We start from the raw sequence: 20,635 nt of genomic DNA on the forward strand, positions 1-20,635 counted from the left end.
CGAATTGTTCAAATAATTACTAACTCATGTCTTTTTCTTTTTTTTTTCTTTTTTTCTTTTGAATAAATTGCAGAAATTCAGTAACGATTGGTTTATCTAAAGAAGCCTTTTGCATTCTCAGGTCAATTTTCAAAATAGCTTTTCGGAAAAGCCCCATTATTACGCGATCCCGAAGTAGAGCCCAAAGGAATCGTGTAGACATGAGTACTCAACCAGAATCATCCGATAAGGCCGTTGCAACTACCCAGCCGGAGGCCGCAAGTCCTGGGGTTCAGTTGACTGAATTACTCGCAAAATTTGGGGAAATGGCATCCGAAATGGCCGCTCAAAAGAGGTTAATCGACGAACTCGTTAGTAGCGGAGTACAACCTGAGCCTGTGCCCGTCACACAACCACAATCTGAACCATTTGTTATTCCTCCCAGCCAGACCACGTTACCATTTGTTATTCCGCCAATTCAAACCACGTTTGAGGGAATTGTCAACCCGCAATATGCTTATGCCCAAAATCCTCCGTTCTATCCTCCTTACGGGCCAGGCTATCAGCCTCAGGGTGTTCCCAACATACTTCCAGACCAACAAGCTTTTTATCAAACTACTGCAGAACCATTTGTGCCAGAACACACCATTCAAACTAAGCCGGAAGTGGGAGAGTCGTCTGCCCCAGTGGACATGAAGTTGCTTAAGCGACTAGATCGTTTCGATGAGTTTATCCGGAAAAGCCAAAGTTTAAGCAAGCCAGGAGTGTTGGACTATGATGATTTATGCCTATTTTCAAATGTACAGCTGCCCGTAGGGTTCAAGACCCCGAAGTTCAACAAATATGATGGAACGGGTAACCCTAAGACACACTTGCGCTTGTTTGCCAACAAGTTGGGCAAGCCAGTGGATGATGAGAACTTGCCGTTGAGATTATTTCCAGAGAGCTTAGAAGGGGACGCCCTTGATTGGTACTCGAATTTAAAGCCAGAGGAAGTGAAGACCTGGCTCGATCTGTCCAACGCTTTTATCAGACAATACGAGTATAACTGTGAGCTGGCACCAACCCGAACTACTTTGGAAGGAACAAAGAGGCGACCATCTGAAGATCATAAGACATATGCTAAAAGATGGAGAAAGATAGCTACGAAAGTGGAGCCTCCGATGACTGAGGATGAAATTATTCGCACATTTATAAAGGCACATGACCCTCCGTATTTTGAAGAAATTTTCCGTATGACTGGTTGTTCTTTTGCTGCAATTGTGAATAAACTGGAAGAATTTGATGACTTTGTAAGAGCCGGGAAAATTGTCAACGTCTCTGCTCTCAAATCCCAGTTGGATGCTTTGCAAAGTCAAGGAAGCAATGTAAGAAAGCCGTCGTTCAAAAAGAAGGAGGGGGAGGCAACCTTTATCTGGAACCAAAACCCTTCACCCAGACCCCGATATCAACACAATCCTACCTACCAACCACATTACCCTTACTACTCAAATCCGCATCCTGTATATACCACCAACATCCACCACCCTAGACCCCGCCCAAGCTATCCTAACCCACCTTCAGCCCCTTTTCAAATTTCTCAACCAAATCCACCCCAAAACAGACATCGCCCTCCATATAACCCAAGATTTCCTCCACCAAATAGACCTGTTTACAATCACCCTCAACCTCCTGAACCTTACAACCGACCACCTAGCCGTACATTTACCAGTTTAGGCAGGCCTCTGAACTAATTGTATGACCAGTTGAAGGCTGCCGGGAAAATTGGTACGGTGCCCCCTCCTACCTATCCATATGGCATGCCCGCGTGGTATAACCCGCAAGCTGTTTGTGCTTATCATTCAGGGGCACCCGGACATTCAACCATTGATTGCAAGGCCCTCAAGCATAAAGTTCAAGATATGATTGAAGCTGGAGAAATCGTGATCAGAAAAAGGGAGTCACAAGGGCCGAACGTAAATAGGAACCCTTTACCGGAACATGCCAATATCATTGGGGTTATTCTGGATGATACGGAGTATGTGGAACCGGTCAAAGAATTGACAAGGGAAGCTAAAGTGTTTGGGGTCACAGACCAACCCTTTGTCATAGAATTGCCACTTGAAGAGGACGAAAAGCCCTTTATTTTGGATCTCACGCCAGCCGAGAGTGAGGCTTTGGAGCCGGTGGTTATTGAATTCCCGCAGCAAGAGCCTGTTTTAAGCCTGCAACAAGTGCCATGGAATTATGATGAACCTGACGTACGGATTGGGGAAAAGTCAATTGCTAAAAAGGAAGTGTCAGTGGGCACCAGATCAGGAAAGGTTGCGAGTCCATTTGAAAATACCATTCCGATTCAAGCAAATAACTCCGAGCCGCTCGTCAAACCAACAATCACCGAGAAAGAAGCCTTGGATTTCCTTAAGAGACTTCAGAGAAGTGAGTACAATGTAGTTGAGAAGCTAAGTAAGTCGCCTGCCCAGATATCCATGTTGGATCTACTCTTCTCTTCAGATATGCATAGGGACGCGCTGATCGAGGTGTTGACCAAAGCTCAAATCCCTAAGGACATTTCAGTTGATAATTTCTCTCATGTAGTTGGAAATGTGTTATTTACCAAGCAAATCACTTTCTCTGACGAGGAATTGCCGGCGGAGGGCATTGGACATAATAAGGCCCTGTACATAGTTGTAAGGTGCAACGGAAAAATGCTGCCGAAGGTGTTGATTGACAACGGATCTGCGCTTAATATCTGTCCTTGGAGCACCTTGGAGAAGCTAGGATTGCAAGACATCAAGCTGAGGCCTTCAGGGACCGTAGTCCGAGGTTTTGATGGAGCACAAAGAGAGCCAATAGGAGAAGTAGACTTAGTGGTCGAGATGGGACCCGCACAATTTCAAATAACCTGCCAAGTCATGCACTTTCCTAGTGTTTACAACGTTTTGCTTGGAAGGCCCTGGATTCATAAGTCCGGAGCTGTGCCGTCTTCATTGCATCAGTTGCTGAAATTTGTAGTAAACGACAAGCTGATAACTATATTTGCCGAAGAGGATTGCCTTGTAATCACCGATTCCGAGTCCAAAGAAGAGGGTAGCCGAAGCTCCACAGTGACCCCTCATAGCACATCTGATATTGTCTCCGTCAGTTGGATAACAAAGGAGGAGCAAGCTCTATCAAGGGCCAGTGTCATGATGGCTGAAGAAATGATCCGTGGAGGCTATGAATTTGACAAAGGGCTGGGACGAGATCTGCAAGGAATTTCGAAGCCAGTGGAGATTATTGAGAAAAAGGATTCGTTTGGTTTAGGCTTCCGACCGACTGCTAAGGATATCAGAGAAATGAAGGAGCGCAAGAAAGCGGAGAAAGAAGGAAGACAAAGAGCTCTTGACATTCCACCCCTGCATTATACTTTCCCACGACCAGCCGAGGTGATCATGTCAGAAATCAACCCAGTTGACGAAATTGAAGCTAGTTTGGCCCGATTGTTCGTTGGGGCAACATTTGAAGATAGTGTTCCAGGCGAAGCTGAATTTCCTGACATCCCCGAAGGATCAATTCCCAATTGGACAGCCGAGTTCCTGCCCGTTCGGAAGGAGTTTCGGTAAACTGAAAGGGGTTTTTCATTCATGTGAATTCATGAAAAGTTGCATCTGTAAATAGCCAATGAAAACAATTTTACTTTTTGACTAACATTTTCGCATGTAAATATTGTTAAGTTTTCATTTCCATTTGCTTTCAATCAAAGGTTTTATGAAAATGTACAAGTTGTTCTTGTCATGTTGTTTTGTTTATTCATTTGTTTATATTTTCGTTGTATTGCTTGACCATTTGTTTGTTGTATGCTTATTTGCTTATTATCCCACATTCGTTAATTCTTTCAGATGGCCAAAAATAAAATTATTTGACCCTTTGGATATCACAATTCTGGAATTCGATAATGGCAATCTCTATATCACTCACGACTTGGAGGTCTGTGAATCCGAGCTCCAAAGCGAGAGTGATAATGAGGAAGTATTCGATTCTTTTGCAAAGGACCTTGAACAATATGAGGAAAAACCAAAACCGAACCTGGAAGAAACAGAAAAGGTTAACATTGGCACTGAGGATGAAGTTAAGGAGGTTCAAATTAGTATTCATTTGAGTGAAAGACAGAAAAATGAGATGCTTGAATTCTTGACCATGTTCCAGGATGTATTTGCGTGGTCCTATGATGATATGACTGGCATTTCAACTGACGTAGTAGTGCATAGGTTACCCACAGACCCTTCTTTTCCACCCGTAAAGCAAAAACCCAGAAAATTCAAACCAGATATGAGCCTCAAAATAAAAGAGCAAATTGAAAAACAACTCAAAGCCAACATTATCATTGTTTCCCATTACCCAATTTGGCTTTCGAATCCAGTCCCTGTTCCAAAAAAGAATGGAGAGGTGCGAGTTTGCGTTGATTATAGAGACCTTAATAAAGCCAATCCTAAAGATGATTTCCCTCTACCAAACATTCACATTCTCTTAGACAATACTGCCGGACATGAGATTGAATCCTTTTGTGATTGTTTTGCTGGCTACCACCAAATTTTGATGGCAGAGGAGGATAGGGAGAAGACTGCTTTCATTACCCCTTGGGGTACCTTTTGCTACCGAGTCATGCCTTTCGGTTTAAAGAATGCTGGAGCAACATATCAGAGGACCATGACAACCCTATTTCATGATATGATCCACCGGGAGATGGAGGTCTACGTGGATGATATTATAATCAAGTCTAAAAGGGCAGAGGACCACTTGGTTGATCTGAAGAAATTATTCGGGAGGTTACGGAAGTACAATTTGAAGCTAAATCCTGCAAAATGCGCCTTCGGAGCACCTGCGGGTAAGCTGTTGGGTTTCATTGTCAGCAAGAAGGGCATAGAGATAGATCCAGTCAAAATCAAAGCAATTCGAGATATGCCAGTGCCAAAAACTCAGAAGGACGTGAAAAGCTTCTTAGGGAAGATTAATTTTATTGGGAGGTTCATCGGCCAACTAACTGCCACATGCGAGCCGTTGTTCAAATTATTGAGAAAGAATGTGCCGTTGTATTGGAATGAGGAGTGTCAACAGGCTTTCGACAAGATTAAAGATTATTTGTTGCATCCACCAGTCTTAGTGCCACCCAAACCGGGCCGACCTTTGATTATGTATTTACCTGTACTCGATGGAGCAGTAGGGTGTGTTCTAGGTCAGCACGATGACTCTGGAAGGAAAGAACAAGCCATTTACTATCTAAGTAAGAAGTTCACGCAGTACGAGGCTAATTATTCATTCATTGAGAAAAGCTGTTGTGCATTGGCCTGGGCGGCTCAAAAGTTGAGACACTACTTGTTGAGCCATACCACTTATCTTATTTCCCGATCTGATCCTCTGAAGTTTCTTTTGGAGAAGCCGATGTTAACCGGACGCCTGGCCAAATGGCAGATAATTCTATCAGAGTTCGACATTGTTTTCACTTCACAAAAGGCGGTCAAGGGGCAAGCTATAGCTGATCATTTGGCGGAAAATCCAAGGGATGATGATTATCAGCCACTTCATACTTATTTCCCTGATGAGAAAGTTTTATTCGTAGGCGCTACAGATGATATGAGTGAACAAAGCCCTGAATGGAGGCTTTTCTTCGATGGAGCTTCGAATTCTCTCGGAGTTGGAATTGGAGCCGTTCTGGTTTCACCCGAAGGGAAACATTACCCTGCCGCTGCCAAATTGCAATTTGCCTGCACAAACAACATGGCTGAATATGAAGCCTGTATTTTTGGTCTCAAAATGGCTTTAGAAATGGAAATCAAAGAGTTGATAGCTTTCAGTGATTCAGATTTGCTCGTGAACCAAACTTTGAAGCAGTGGATAACCAAAGATTCAAAAATTCTACCCTACCATTGTAGTCTGCTCACTCTGGCCAAGCAATTTCAAAATTTGGAATTCAGACATCTCCCTCGAGCCCGAAACGCATTTGCTGATGCTTTGGCCACCTTGGCTTCCATGATCCAGTATCCAGATGAATTAAAGATCGAACCAATCCAAATTCAACTTCAAGACAAGCCTGCCCACTGCTGGGTTGCAGATGAGTCTTTTGACAATGTTCCTTGGTATAGTGATCTTAAGGAGTTTCTTAAAACTGGGTCTTACCCTCTGCATGCTAATACAAAGGACAAGAATTTTCTGCGTAGAATGGCTTCAAAATTTTTCTTAAATGGAGAAGTGTTATACAAAAGAACCTCAGATTTGAACCTTTTAAGGTGCATTGATGAAGATGAAGCTCAACATATGATGAAAGAGGTGCATAGTGGCGTTTGTGGACCTCACATGAACGGCCATTTGCTAGCGAAAAAAATCATGAGAATCGGATACTTCTGGCTTACCATGGAGCATGATTGTATAGATTTTGTCCGGAGATGTATAAAATGCCAAATGCACGGTGACATTATACGCGCTCCACCCACTGAACTGCATAGCATGACCGCCCCATGGCCCTGTTTAATGTGGGGTATGGACGTGATTGGTACAATCGATCCTCCCGCTTCAAATGGACATCGATTTATATTGGTGGCGATCGAGTACTTTACCAAATGGGTTGAAGCGGAGTCATTCAAACATGTCACGAAGAAGGTAGTGGCCAATTTCTTGAGGGATCACATCATCTGTCGTTTTGGAGTACCCGAAACCCTTATTACAGACAATGCTAAGAATCTGAACAATGACATGGTAGATGGACTATGTGAGCAGTTCAAAATCAAACACCGCAATTCTGCCATTTATAGGCCTCAGATGAATGGAGCTGTAGAAGCCGCAAATAAGAATCTGAAGAAAATTATTCGCAAAATGACAGAAAAGCATCGCGATTGGCATGAAAAGTTGCCTTATGCATTGATGGCGTACCGGACTTCTATTCGGACATCGACTGGGGCAACGCCATATTCACTTATGTATGGGATGGAAGCTGTATTACCAGCTGAGGTTGAAATTCCGTCGCTACGAATCCTTATGGAAGCTAAATTGGAGGAGGCCGATTGGATCAAGCAGCGCCATGAGCAATTGACTTTGATAGATGAGAAGCGATTCAATGCTATCTGTCATGGGCAATGCTATCAAAAACGTGTGGCCCGAGCTTACAACAAAAAAGTCCATCGGCGGGCATTTGAAGAAGGTGATAAGGTACTGAAGCGAATTTTGTCAATGCAAGATGAAGCTAAAGGCAAGTTCGCTCAAAATTGGCAAGGGCCGTTCATTATCCAAAAGGTATTACCTGGCGGAGCTCTTATTTTGGCGGAAATGGATGGACGGGTTTTCCCTCAACCCATCAACTCAGATATGTGCAAAAAGTTTTTCATTTGATCATGCAAATTTTCTTTAGAAATTCATGCAAATGGCGAAAATGCAAGTCAGGCCATCTTCTTTTACACTAAAAACATTTTATCTCTACTTGTCCCCTTTGAGCCGTCAGAATTGACAAATTTCGTTTGATAACTCTTGAGAATTGCAAACCCCACACTGGGGCAAATTTGTTTCGGAAAAAAAAAAAAAAAAAAAAAACCCTACACTGGGGCAAATTTAGTTTTCAAAGAAAAATGCAAAAAGTGAGGAAAATACAATGAAAAATGCAAAGAGAGAAAAACTGATCAAACTGGGGCAAATTTTCCTCAGTTTCGGAGTTGTTTTCAAAAGGGTGCAATCTCAAGTTATTTCACCCCTCGTATCAAATCTGCTTTCAAGCCTCAACCTTTCTTGAAAAACACCCTACCGGATCTCATTACAAAAGCCCAAAGTCCTGGTTTTCGTCACTTGCTGCATTTCTATTAGGAAATTTGTTAATCAACTGGCAGGTGATGTCTATAATGCTTTCGCCTAATCTCACAAGGGAAATGCATTCTACTGATGACAGAAATCTTCAATTCATATTTCTGAGCCGATAATGGTCGAGATATTTCATGGTTCTCTAGGTGAAAACCCGAAAGGGCGCCTCGAAAAAAAAAGGAAAGAAAGAAAGAAAAGAAAAGAAAAGAAAAAAAAAACAACAAAAAGGGTGGGGGCAACCTTGGTGAAAACCCGAAAGGGCGCCAAGGTAGGTTTTCTCGACAGACAAGCTCAAGAAGGAACAGCCGGTGACCTGGTTCATTTGGGGTTTTCCTCATATTTGTGATACTTCTGCCAATATCGGATTCCGAAGAGAAAATATCCAAAGTTTTGAATATGATATTCGTTGGTTAAATTTGTATTTGTTCTTTACAAATATTCTTTTGCAAAATGTATCTTTATAAACCTCTTGGTTTTCTCAAATTATTTGTGTGTGAATGCTTATGATTGTCTACATTCTTTTGCATGCTCATCTTTGCCTAACATAGGAAATCATCTTGCATATACTAATTTTCATGCATCATTCTTTTACCATTAAATTCAAATGAATGATAAACCCTGAGGTTTGTGCAAAGATAGGGGATTCAATCATCAGTTACAGGAAGTAACATACAACAAAGCTACCACCTGGATTGGGTGACGTGGTAAATCTGCATTTTATCAGTCTCAGAAATTGAAAGGTTTAAGGCAGGCGCCGCCGAGCAGAAATAAAAGCATCACAAGACTCATGTTTACACGACTCTCAAGGCAAACCGGATCAAATAATGGTGGCAAACCCATTATTTCTTCTTTTCTTGCAGGAATGTTGCATTTACAAACAAAAGCAGCCACTCTCTTTTTGGCACCTAAACCGATGTCAGACAAAACTTTCCAGTAAACAAGGATCGATGTTATTTGCAAGACTCGATCATAAGAAATAGCATCAGCTATCGTTTCAGTCACAGAAATCCAAATTTCCCTCTTGGTACAAAAGTTGAACTATTCTCAGGTAAAAAAAAAAAAAAAAAAAAACTCAATTCATTGTTTAAACTTCCCCAATGAAGTTTCGTTTTAAATTCCTGTTCGGGTCAGTCCCGTTTTAAATTCCTGTTCGGGCCAGTCCCGTTTTAAATTCCTGTTCGGGCCAGTCCCGTTTTAAATCCTTGTTCGGGTCAGTCCCGTTTTAAATTCCTGTTCGGGTCAGTCCCGTTTTAGATTCCTGTTCGGGCCAGTCCCGTTTTAAATTCCTGTTCGGGTCAGTCCCGTTTTAAATTCCTTGTTCGGGTCAGTCCCGTTTTTAAAATTCCTGTCCGTTCAAATCATTTTGCAGCTGAATAACACAGGTAAGTATTTGGTGTCTACTTCTTTGTCTCAAGTTTTTTCAAAACTCAAACAAAGAGGGGCAAACTGTAGACACCAAATTTTTAAATAATTTGTATGTTGCATCTAATTCATGATTTGGTTTTAGATTGTCTGCATTTTAGTTGTTACCTTTTTATTTGTCTTTTATTTGCTAATTATTTGTCATATTAATTTTGTTCACGTTTTAGTTTTAGTTTTAGTTTTAAGTTTTAACGTAAAATTTGTGAAAAAAAAAAAGAAAAGAGGAAATTGATGAAAAATGAAAAATTGTGCTTTGTTGATTCTAGTTTATTTAGTTTCTATCCAATGTTAATTAAATTACCTTTTTTGTTGTTTTTGTTGTTTGTTATCTATTTTTATTATCAGTTTTATTTAATTAATTTCAAAAAAAAAAATCAAAAAATCACAATTCTATTTCTGCCGGTTCCATTTCCACTTCTCAACCTAGCACTTTCCATTGTTATTGCCGACTCCACTCCACTCCCAATACCTCAATATATACATCCCACTACGCTATATCATTTCCAATTCACTACAATCATTACCACTCACCATAACATTCTCATTTCAATTGTTCCTATGCCGTGAGCTGTGAAGTGATCAGCTTCTTTGGAAATAACGACGAGAGAGAGAGAGGTGAGGACTTAGCTTATCTTCCAGCCTCACTTCAAGACCAACCGAGAGAGGGAGAGAGAGAACCGAGAGTCAAACTTCCTCCAATCCAGCCGCAAGTTTGAGCCAGGGAGAGGGAGAGTTGCGGACTGCAATTCTGGACAGCCGAGAGTGGAGGATTTGCAGCTGCTAGTCGTGTGTTTTAGGCTTCAAGCTAAGGTAATTTCTAGACTTGAACTAATTGATTATGGGTAGATGAAGCTGTTTAGAGGCATGCATGTGAGAGTTGTACGTTTAGATGAAGAATTGAGTTACCAGAAATGGGTTTCAAAAGAATTGGAAATGCCGTGAGTTTGAACTAGAAATTTCAGCTTTAACTTGTTACTTTATGATGATCTGAGCTTAGTTGTGTGGTTAGTTAGTTAATAGCTGGATGATTATTCTTTGCATGAGGTTAATCAACCTTGTTTAAGCAAGAATAGTGAAAGAATATAGAATCTGTTTACATGCATGTTAACCGAGAGAGAGTTTGGATGAATTTCTGGTAAGATGGTGATTTTGATGACATTCGAACTTGGTTTTGGATCTAATCTGATAGATAACTTGTTATTTGGTTTTGCATGTGAACTTTATGGCCAGAAATTCGGTTGCATGGCTGGAAATTTTTATTGGAAGTTGTTGGACTGCTAAACCAATTTTCCCAGCTTAGCTGATGGAGTTGTTTTGGGAGTTGTATGGGTATTTTAGTATGAGATTTGCTGGAAAGTGTTTGATTCTCACTTGGTTGTGTGTTTAGCTAACTAAATGCTGGATGATTAAGCCCTGCATGAGATGATTTAGCTGTGTGTAAACCAGAAATTTGAATGAAACCAAAAATCTGTTGCATGCATGTCATCCGTAAATAGTTGAGCAAATTCTGGAATTTTGGATGAATGTTGTTGGTGACCGACCCTGCTTTGGAATAGAATTGATAGTAACTTCATTTATTAGTCATGCATGATAGCTTTGAGTACATAATTCAGTGATTTGGCCAAAATTGTTGACACATAGCTGCTGGAAATGTTTCAATTTATCCGAGGGAGGGAGAAAGAATTTTTCCAGTTTAGACGTGAGCTTTCATAATTGTTCCCTTGCTGCACTTTCATTTAGCCGTGGTTTCCTTTGGTCATTCCTTTGCTGCACTTTTCATCTAGCCATGAGTTGCACATCTTAGTTCCTTAGCTGCACTTTTCATTTAGCCGTGAGTTATCATTTTGTTTCCTTCGCTGCATTTTTCATAAACCCATAAGCTTGATGAGCTTTATATGTGCGAGGTTCATGTGAAGGGAGTTGCGACATAGCAACAGAAATTTTCGTCGTAGATGGTTTTCTTTCTTTTGCTGCAGTTCATCTTCATAATTTGCTGTTTTCCTAGCTTTTCGCAACAATACATAAGCTGGTTTGCTCATTTCTTTTCGCTAGCTGAATTAGGTGTAGAAAGGGGTGGTGTTTGATTGGTTTTGAAGTTGTATGCTCGGCTCTAAACATTGTGAACCCATTTTTAAACATTGCTGGATTTTTGATGAGATTAGAAATGTTGAATCTTCTTGGCATAAAATTTCCTAGCACTTGCATGTTTGTTCCTGATATGTTTTGGTTTGTTTGGGGAATCAAGTTGGGAGTTATGTTGTTTGACTCAAAGTGGGGATGTTGCTAGATAAAATTTGTCCAAGCTTGGCGTTAGTTTTGCCAAAATCTGTTTGAAAAAAAAATGAAAATGCACCAATCTTTGAGTGGGTTTTTGTAACAAAAGTGCAGCAGTCTTCGGTTGCTAGAGTATGTGAAGTAATTGCAGAAACTTGTTTCATGGCTATTGCATAGAATTTGCATGTTTTTTCCTTCTAAGTTTTCTACCTGTTGAGGCGATGGTAATGACATAGTTTGCAGCTTAGTTAAAGCTATGTATGTGAGCTTGAGATCTGATTTTTTGGAAAATAAGATGTGAGTTTGAGTTGGGTTTCGTTTGAGCAAACATGAGAGAAAATATTGCAGAAACTCACTTTGAATTTGATTTACCTGCTTGTTTGGTTGTTAGATTCATGCTTTAATGTGTTGGTTAGAAGATTTTTCGATCAAAATGGTGTTAAGGTTGAGAAAATGAAAGTCACGGTTGTCTTCTGGGTTGCCGAAAGCTTTCAGCAGAAATTTCTGCTGCAGAATGTTGTTTCTCATGTTGATTTTCACGTAGCTTGCATGAAAACTGCATGAATTAATCTCTGAAAATTACATTTTTAACCCCCAAGTCCCCTCTTGACTCACTAGGGCCCAAGTAATTGGAACATTTAATCAATTTGATCCTTCTAAGTTTCTTTTTGTTCCACAAGAGCCCAAGCATGTTCTAGTATCTTGTAATTAAGTCCTAAAATCATTGCAACTTCAATCATTGTTTGACTTTTCCTTTATTTTTAAGATCTTTGAAGTGCTTAAACGATTTATTTGGACTTGAATGTTCGAGTAATGCTTGTTTTGGGTCTTTAGTAGATGCTATATTTGGAAATTGAACGGGTTATTCCGTTTTCTTGGTCTTTAAGCATTTTTTGAGCTCATTCAAGTTGCAATTAGGTGGTTTTTGATGTTTTTGCTTATACTTTACTTTTAAATTGATGCCTTGACCCCTTTATTGTTTTGAAGCCATTTTCCTTCATTTGCTTACCATTAGGGGAAGGTATAACTTTCTTTTATCCTCTTTACTTCTCTCTTACGTGCTCCTACGTGTTACGTGAATATGCATGTCTACTTTGCTTTCTTAATTCCTTGCATTTATTTCATTTACTTTTACTTTTATTTAAATTATTCATTATGGGGTATGTGTACACCTCTTGGCTTGTAATAGATAGGGCATAGCAAGTAATTTGGTCCATTTTCCCTTTCCCTTTTGTTTTAATTAGCAAATGTAATGGTTGCATGCCTATGTGTTATATGTTAAACGCTTTATTAGGATTTTGCATCTAGTCAAGCATGCTAAGTGTTATGTGCTACGTGTTTATAAGTGAATCGCATGTCTACTCGCTTTTTGTAGTATAGATGAATGGAATGGATGAATGTACGTCACCACACTAGTCCAACGCTAGTTGTGGCTTCTTTTATTGTTTCCACTAGTCCAACGCTGGTCGGAATTCATAGAATGGGCTAGTCCAATGCTAGACCCAATAGGTTTTTTTTCTCTTCTTTCCTTTTTCATTAAGTGCATGATCACCACATATCATGCATTTCCTTAGTTTATCATTTGGCATGTTCCTCAAACCCCTTCCCCTTCACTTTAGGACTTGCATCTCATGCTAGTTAGGGTTCATTTGTGTGAAAATCCCCTTCCGATAAGGGAAACGAGCGAGTGTGGCTACTCGATAGCCTTAGCACGCTAGTTTCGCCTTCTAATCAAAGGGAAAATCGAAGTCGAAAAGTTAGAAGTCAACCCCCGTACCCGACTTGTTGCATTCCCCTAGGGTCATACTTTCATTTTTATCACTTCCATACTCTTTTAATCACATTTTTCTTACATTTCTCCATCCATATTTTTCACTACATCTTTATCATTTATTTACTTTACTTCACAAATGAAATTCAAGTTTCACTTATATATGTACTATTCTATCTTCATTCATTTGCACACACAAACACTTTGATTTTCATACAAATTCACACATGCACTTTCTTTACACATTCGCACACAAACACTTTGTTTTTTACATCATTTCATACATGAATTTTTTCATACACTTGCACACTTGCACTTGAGTCACCATTTGCATCAATCGACCTCTATGAGGTTTCCCTTTATTGGCCGCCACAATTCATGTGGTTTGGGACCAAAAACCTCACGAGAGACATCGTAGAATTTAGGATTGCATTTCTCATTCATTAGTCTTTGTCCAAATTGTGAATACATACTTTGGGTAGAAAAAAGTAGGAAAATAAGGGTTAAATCACGCAACTAGCCTTGGCTAGGTCGAAGGGGTGCCTTGGATTTTTATCCTTGCCTTCCCCTTCGTCAAATGTGACTCCCGAACCTTTTTCTTTGTTTGCGTAGACTAGGAGTCGTTCAAAAGGGTTTCTTACTTTTTTCCTTAAAAGTTTCACTTTTTGGGTGACTTGGTACACCCTAACTCTATACTAAGTGGCGACTCCATTTTTCATATAAAAAACCCTTTTTGAACTATTTTCTTGGGTCAAATCGTTGCATTTTCAAAAGTCCCATTTAGACCCATTTTTATTTTTATCAAAAAATTCACTTTTTCCAAACCAATAAAATCCCAAAAGCAATCATTTTATTTTTCCAAAAAATGGGGCGCGACAGAACAAACATAATTTGCACAAATTTCACCTTTTTGAACAAGATCACGAATAAAGTGGTGCTTTATATCTATATGCTTTGTCCTAGAATGCTGAATAAGATTTTTGGTCAAATTTATAGCACTAGTATTATCACAGAATACAGGCATGCAGTCATACAACAATCCAAAATCATTCAAGGTATGCTTCATCCATAAAAGTTGAGCACAACATGCACTAGCGGCAATATATTCCGCTTCGGTTGTAGACAAAGAGATTGCATTTTGTTTCTTGCTAAACCAAGAGACTAAACAATTTCCAAGAAAGTGACAAGTTCCACTAGTACTCTTTCTATCCACACGACAACCTCCAAAATCAGCATCCGAATAACCATATAGTGCAAACTCACTAGATCTAGCATACCAAAGACCATAGTCTAATGTACCTTTCAAATACTTAAAAATCCTTTTTACAGCATTGAAATGTGATTCTTTTGGACACGATTGAAATCTAGCACACAAGCAAACAGTAAACATAATATCAGGTCTACTTGCGGTTAAATAGAGTAGGCTTGCGATCATACCTCTATAGTGCTTTTCATCCACATGATTACCTTCTTCATCTTTGTCAAGTTTTGTAGAAGTGCACATTGGAGTTCCAACTTGCTTTGAGTCCTCCATGCCAAACCTTTTCAGCAATTCCTTGGTATATTTTGCTTGATTTATAAAAATTCCCTCAAGAGCTTGATGTATTTGAAGTCCAAGAAAGAAATTTAATTCTCCCATCATACTCATTTCAAATTCACTTTGCATAGTGGTGGAAAAATCCTTGCATAAATACTCATTAGTAGCACTAAAAATAATATCATCAACATATATTTGCACAATAAGAAGGTCATTCAACACTTGCTTAGTAAAAAGTGTGGTGTCCACAATACCTCTTTTGAAACCATTTTCAATCAAGAAACCACTTAGTCTTTCATACCAAGTTCTTGGAGCCTGTTTTAAACCATATAAAGCTTTAGATAGTTTAAACACATGACTTGGAAATTTTGTATTTTCAAAATCGGGGGGTTGATCCACATATACTTCTTGATCAATAAAACCATTTAAAAAAAAGCACTTTTAACATCCATTTGAAACAATTTGAAGCCTTTGAAGCAAGCAAAAGCAAGAAGCATTCTAATAGATTCTAATCTAGCTACGGGAGCAAATGTTTCATCAAAATCAATTCCTTCTTCTTGTGCATATCCTTTAGCAACTAATCTGGCTTTATTTCTTACAACAACACCTTTATCATCCAATTTATTTCTAAATATCCACTTTGTGCCAATGATATGTTGATTTTGAGGTCTATCAATAAGTGTCCAAACCTTATTTCTCTCAAATTGATTAAGTTCCTCTTGCATTGCCAACATCCAGTTTTCATCCTTTAAAGCATCATTGATATTTTTGGGTTCAAAAAGAGAAACTAAAGCAAAATTGTCTATCAATTTTCTAGAAGAGGAACGAGTCTTTACCTTCTCGGATGGATCACCAATTATAAGTTCTTTCGGATGATTTTGGCTAAATTTCCAAGCCTTGGGAAGATCTTTGAATGGATCATCATTTCTGTCCTCATCTTCCCTTTCTTGATCTTCATGAGCTTCATTCTCCATTTCCTTTGCTTCCGGTTCAGAGTTTCCTCCATCTCCAATTTTCAGCTTTTCCATTCCTTCACGAACACCTATATCATCATTCTCACACGAACGTTTGGAATTATCATCATTAGTTTCATCAAATGTTATGTGTATGGCTTCTTCCATCACAAGAGTCCTTCTATTAAAGACTCTATATCCTCTTTTGTTCTCGCAATATCTCAAAAATATTCCTTCATCAGATTTTTTCTCAAACTTGCCAAGATGTTCCTTTAAATTTAAAATAAAACATTTACAACCAAAGACCTTGAAATATCCAACTGTAGGTTTCTTGTCAAAAATCAGTTCATAAGATGTTTTATTCAAAATGGGTCTCAAAAGGATTCGATTCATCACATAACATGCAGTGTTTACCGCTTCAGCCCACAGGTACTTTGGCAAACTACATTCACTTAACATGGTTCTAGCAGCTTCTTGTAGAGTCCTATTTTTCCTTTCTACAATACCATTTTGCTGTGGAGTTCTTGCAATAGAAAACTCATGTGTTATGCCATTATAATCACAAAATTCTGAAAAACCACAATATTTGAATTCTGTTCCATTATTACTTCTAATTCTAACAATTGTTAAACCAAGCAGATTTTACACTTTAGCAAACAATGAAGTGAAATTCTTGAACGCATCATCCTTATGAGCAAGAAATATTATCCAAGTATATCTAGAATAATCATCCACAATCACAAAGCAGTATTTCTTACCTCCCAAGCTAGTGATTTGAGTAGGACCAAATAAGTCAAGATGCAAGAGTTCTAAAAGTTTGGAAGTAGATACACACTTCTTTGGTTTAAAAGAAACTTTTGTTTGCTTTCCAAATTGACATGCATCACAAATTTTATCCTTTTCAAAACTGATTTTTAGCAAGCCTCTAACAAGCTCCTTTTTCAAAATTTCCTTTAGTAAATCCATGTTAAAATGACAAAGTCTCCTATGCCACAACCAAGGATCTTCATTTGAAGCTTTAAGACATTTTAAGCTAGATGAATCAATTCTATCAAGAACCACAATATATATGTCGTTGAACCTCTTACCTTTGAACACAACATTATATTTGGAATCAAGCACAATGCATTCATGCTTTTTAAACAACACATTCAAGTCTTTATCACACAATTGACTAACACTAAGCAAGTTATAACCTAAATTATCAACTAAGAGCACATTATGAACAAAAGTTTCACCATCCTTACCAACATCACCTATTCCAATTGTCTTAGCTTTCACATCATCACCAAATGTCACCTTCCCACTTGATTTTGATTTTAGCTTTATGAACAAAGAAGGATCACCGGTCATATGCCTTGAGCAGCCGCTATCAATAAATTATTTTGACTTGTTTGAGCCTTTTTCCTGAAAAGAGAAAGTGTTTGGTACCCTTTTTAATTTTTGAGTCCACAATAGTTAGCATTGTATCTAACTAACCACATGCATTTCATCCCTTTGTTCAGATTTCTTTTCACATAGCAATCACCTTTCAAATGCCCTTTTTGACAACAAAAACCACACATAATGGAAGAGTCCTTAACATGTAATGGTTTGACATATCTCAATCCACCTCTTCTATATGTTGTGAAACCATGTGCATTTTTGTTGTGTGCTAAAGTTCTTTGATGAGCAGTAGGATGGGTAGATGACATGTTTCTTTTGATAAAATCCTGCTTTCTTGCTTTCAAAGTTTCATCCAAGTTGTCCATTCTTTTTTTCAAATCACCATGTCTTTCCTTCAGCATTTCACAAATATTTGTCTTTCTATCAAGCTCATTTTGAACATCACATCCGGCTCTTACAAGACTTTCATTGTCAGTCTTTAGTTGTTTATTTTGTTGAAAAAGACTTGTATTTTCTTGAATGAGAAAAGCCATTTTCTGTTTTAACTGCTTGTTTTTATCATAAGATTCCTTCAAGGTATTATGCAGTTTTTCAATAAAGGATTCAAGATCATCATCTTCATCATCATCACTTTCAGATTGAGAGTGTGTGAAAGTTACCTCATTATTCCCAATAGCCATGAAGGCCATTTGAGCTGATTCTTCCTCTTCTTCAACTTCCCCTTCGGAGTTACATTCATTCCAAGTAATTTGGAAGTTGTTGAATCTTGGTTTTCGATCAGCTTTACCATCTTTCATTTTCTTCATGGGACATTCATTTGCATAGTGTCCAGGTTGTCCACATTCATAGCATTTGTCCACTTGCTTCTTGTTGAATTCTTGTTTTCCTTTGTTCCTTGCATTTGATGAATAATTTTGAAATTGATTGCTAGGTCCTCCCTTTCTAAACTTCCTTTTATTCAAGATTCTCTTGAAGCCTCTTGTGATGAGAGTAAGGTCATTATCATCACCATCCGAGTCTTCATCATCCAGGTGAGTTGGATCATCTTTACCTTGAGTAGTCTTTAAAGTAATATTTCTCTTTGCTCTAGCATCCTCTTCCTCCTGCACTTTGGATTTCAATTTCAACTCATAAGAGGTTAGTGAGTTAATGAGAGATTCAATAGGCACAGAATTTAAATCCTTAGCCTCCTCTATTGCAGTCACTTTATTTTCCCATTCTTTACCCAATGCATTGAGAATTTTCCTGTTCTTCTCTCCCAAGGTGTACTCTTTGCCCAACACCTCGAGATCTTTGATCAAGTCATTGAACCTGCAATACATTTTGTCAATATCCTCAAGAGGTTCAATTTTAAATGATTCATACTTTGTGATCAAGATAGCCTTTTTCTGTTCTCTCACGTTGTCACCACCCTCATGGATTTCTCTTAGCTTATCCCACATTTCTTTGACCGATTTACAGCCTTTTACTCTAATTGATTCATTTGAATCTAAGGCACTATAAAGAACGTTCATGGCCTTGGCATTCAATGTGAGGTTAGTCCTATCTTGAGCATTCATTTCAGCTCTCGTTTTTGGCCGAAGCAAACCTGTATCTGCATCAAGAAAGTTAGTTTCATGCGGTCCTTCACTCACAATAAACCATAACTCCATATCAATAGATTGCAAAAAAATAATCATTTTTTCTTTCCAGCTAACATAATTTGAGCCACTAAACATGGGAGGCCTAGTAACAGATTGCCCCTCAACAAACATAGCATGACTGGTTGTCATCTTTACTCCAAGTCGCTTGAGGTTAATCTCTAGGAGACCAAGCTCTGATACCAATTGTAAGGCCCAAATACAACCTAAGAGGGGGGGTGAATTAGGTTGATTAAAATCTTAATCAAATTTATGCACCTTTTTCTTTAATAAAAATTTACCTTCTTTTCTAGTAATGATCAACCAAGTAGATTAGAATAAGAGAACACTATTGATCAGAAAAACAAGTATAGATAAGTAATGAGATTTTTATTAAACAAAAATAAGATAGAATATCAAACCGATTGACTACCAAGCTTTCCTCAAACTTGAAGACCAATCACTAGGTTGAGCAACTTCTCTTTGATGAAAGATGTTCAACTAGATGTACAATGGAGGGAGCACTTCCTCCTTGCCCTAAGCCTCACTTAGTCAAGTTAAGAAGTTTTACAAACACTCAGATAACCCTCAACAGAGCTACACTAATGAAGCTTTCAACCACAAAAGAAATACTCACAAGAAATTCACACCACTTGGAGAACAAATCTAGTTTTGGAGACTATTTTCTAGCTAAAATATCTCTTGAGATCTTGTAAACAAAGTGTACAAAAGTCCCATCTTGGTTCAGAACAGTTTGTTTTAAAGGGGACCAAAAATGGGTTTCATCAATGCTTCCAACGGATAGAAGGCAGATGAAGAGTCAGCTAGCCGTTGGGGCTGTCGGACGTCCGACGACCAAATCATCGTCCGAACCAATCGTCCGAAAGCAGCCAAGTTGAAGTTCGGACGTCCGATGCGTTTTTATCGTCCGACAGCATAGCGTCCGATCGTTGGCAGAGAGTTGACAAGTCATCTTGGAATTTTTCGGACGTCCAATGCGGTTGATGTGCGTCCGAGGTGTGCGTCCGATCCTTCCGGACGTCCGATGCTTCCTTATGAGCGTCCGACAGAGCTTCCTTCTTGATGTTCTTTCTCCTTTCGGACGTCCGACATGAGTGTCCTGTTTTTGCTCCTTCTTTTGGTTGATTTGCATTTACCTGATTCTTTGATAGGCAAAAACACTTATATTTGAAGAAAGTTAGACAAACATTTCAAAGTACTTTGTGATCATCAAAACCAAGAATAACAGCAACAAATTAGGGGAATGGTACACTCACCAGTTTTAGCAAAGATAACTTCAAAATTTTCTCCCAAAGGATGGCTTTGATCATCGTCACATCCTAACAATAACAAAGATAAGACAATTATGGTTTCCCCCATCCACAAACCCACTAAATGGAACAAACAAATGAGGCTCAACTACAAGTTGTGTACCTAGTCAAGTTAACTACTAGTGCGAAGAAATAACAATGTGACGTTGGAGTAAAAAGGTAGCAATTGGTCTTAAAAGCATAAACAACCCTAAAACCTTTCGCTCAAGTCATAAGTACGTCCAACTAGCCCTCGAGTGAAAATTTGGATAGCATGCCCTTGGTGTTTAGCTATTTTCCAGCTATTTATGGCTTCATTATTTTCTTCAAATCAGCCTCAAAGTCACAGACAAGAAATGTTACCACAATATCTCTTCAATTAGGCTCCAAAATCATCCAATTTCAACACAAGTCTAACAATGCTACTGGAAACCAAGTTTTAAGAACAAAAACTAAATTGCAGGTTTAACGTCTCTTCGCATTTCGGTGACAACTGAAGCTACATTTATCTGATTGGGGTGTACTTTACACTGTTTTGAAGCTAAGACAAAGGGTCACAACTTTCATGAAGACAACTCAACCCA

General features: G+C 38.8%; 1 protein-coding gene across 1 annotated transcript in view; it reads left to right on the plus strand.

The window, feature by feature from the left end:
* Positions 1–305: 305 nt before the first annotated feature.
* LOC140038983 (uncharacterized) overlaps positions 306–20,635 on the plus strand; it is a 28,273-nt gene continuing 7,943 nt past the window's right edge. The window contains exons 1-3 of the mRNA XM_072084762.1: positions 306–1,029; positions 1,123–1,346; positions 1,725–3,386. Of these exons, the coding sequence (XP_071940863.1) occupies positions 306–1,029; positions 1,123–1,346; positions 1,725–3,386 (2,610 nt within the window). The remainder of the gene's footprint in view (positions 1,030–1,122; positions 1,347–1,724; positions 3,387–20,635) is intronic.

Source organism: Coffea arabica, chromosome 1c, assembly GCF_036785885.1.
Source record: "Coffea arabica cultivar ET-39 chromosome 1c, Coffea Arabica ET-39 HiFi, whole genome shotgun sequence".
Taxonomy (NCBI): Eukaryota; Viridiplantae; Streptophyta; class Magnoliopsida; order Gentianales; family Rubiaceae; genus Coffea; species Coffea arabica.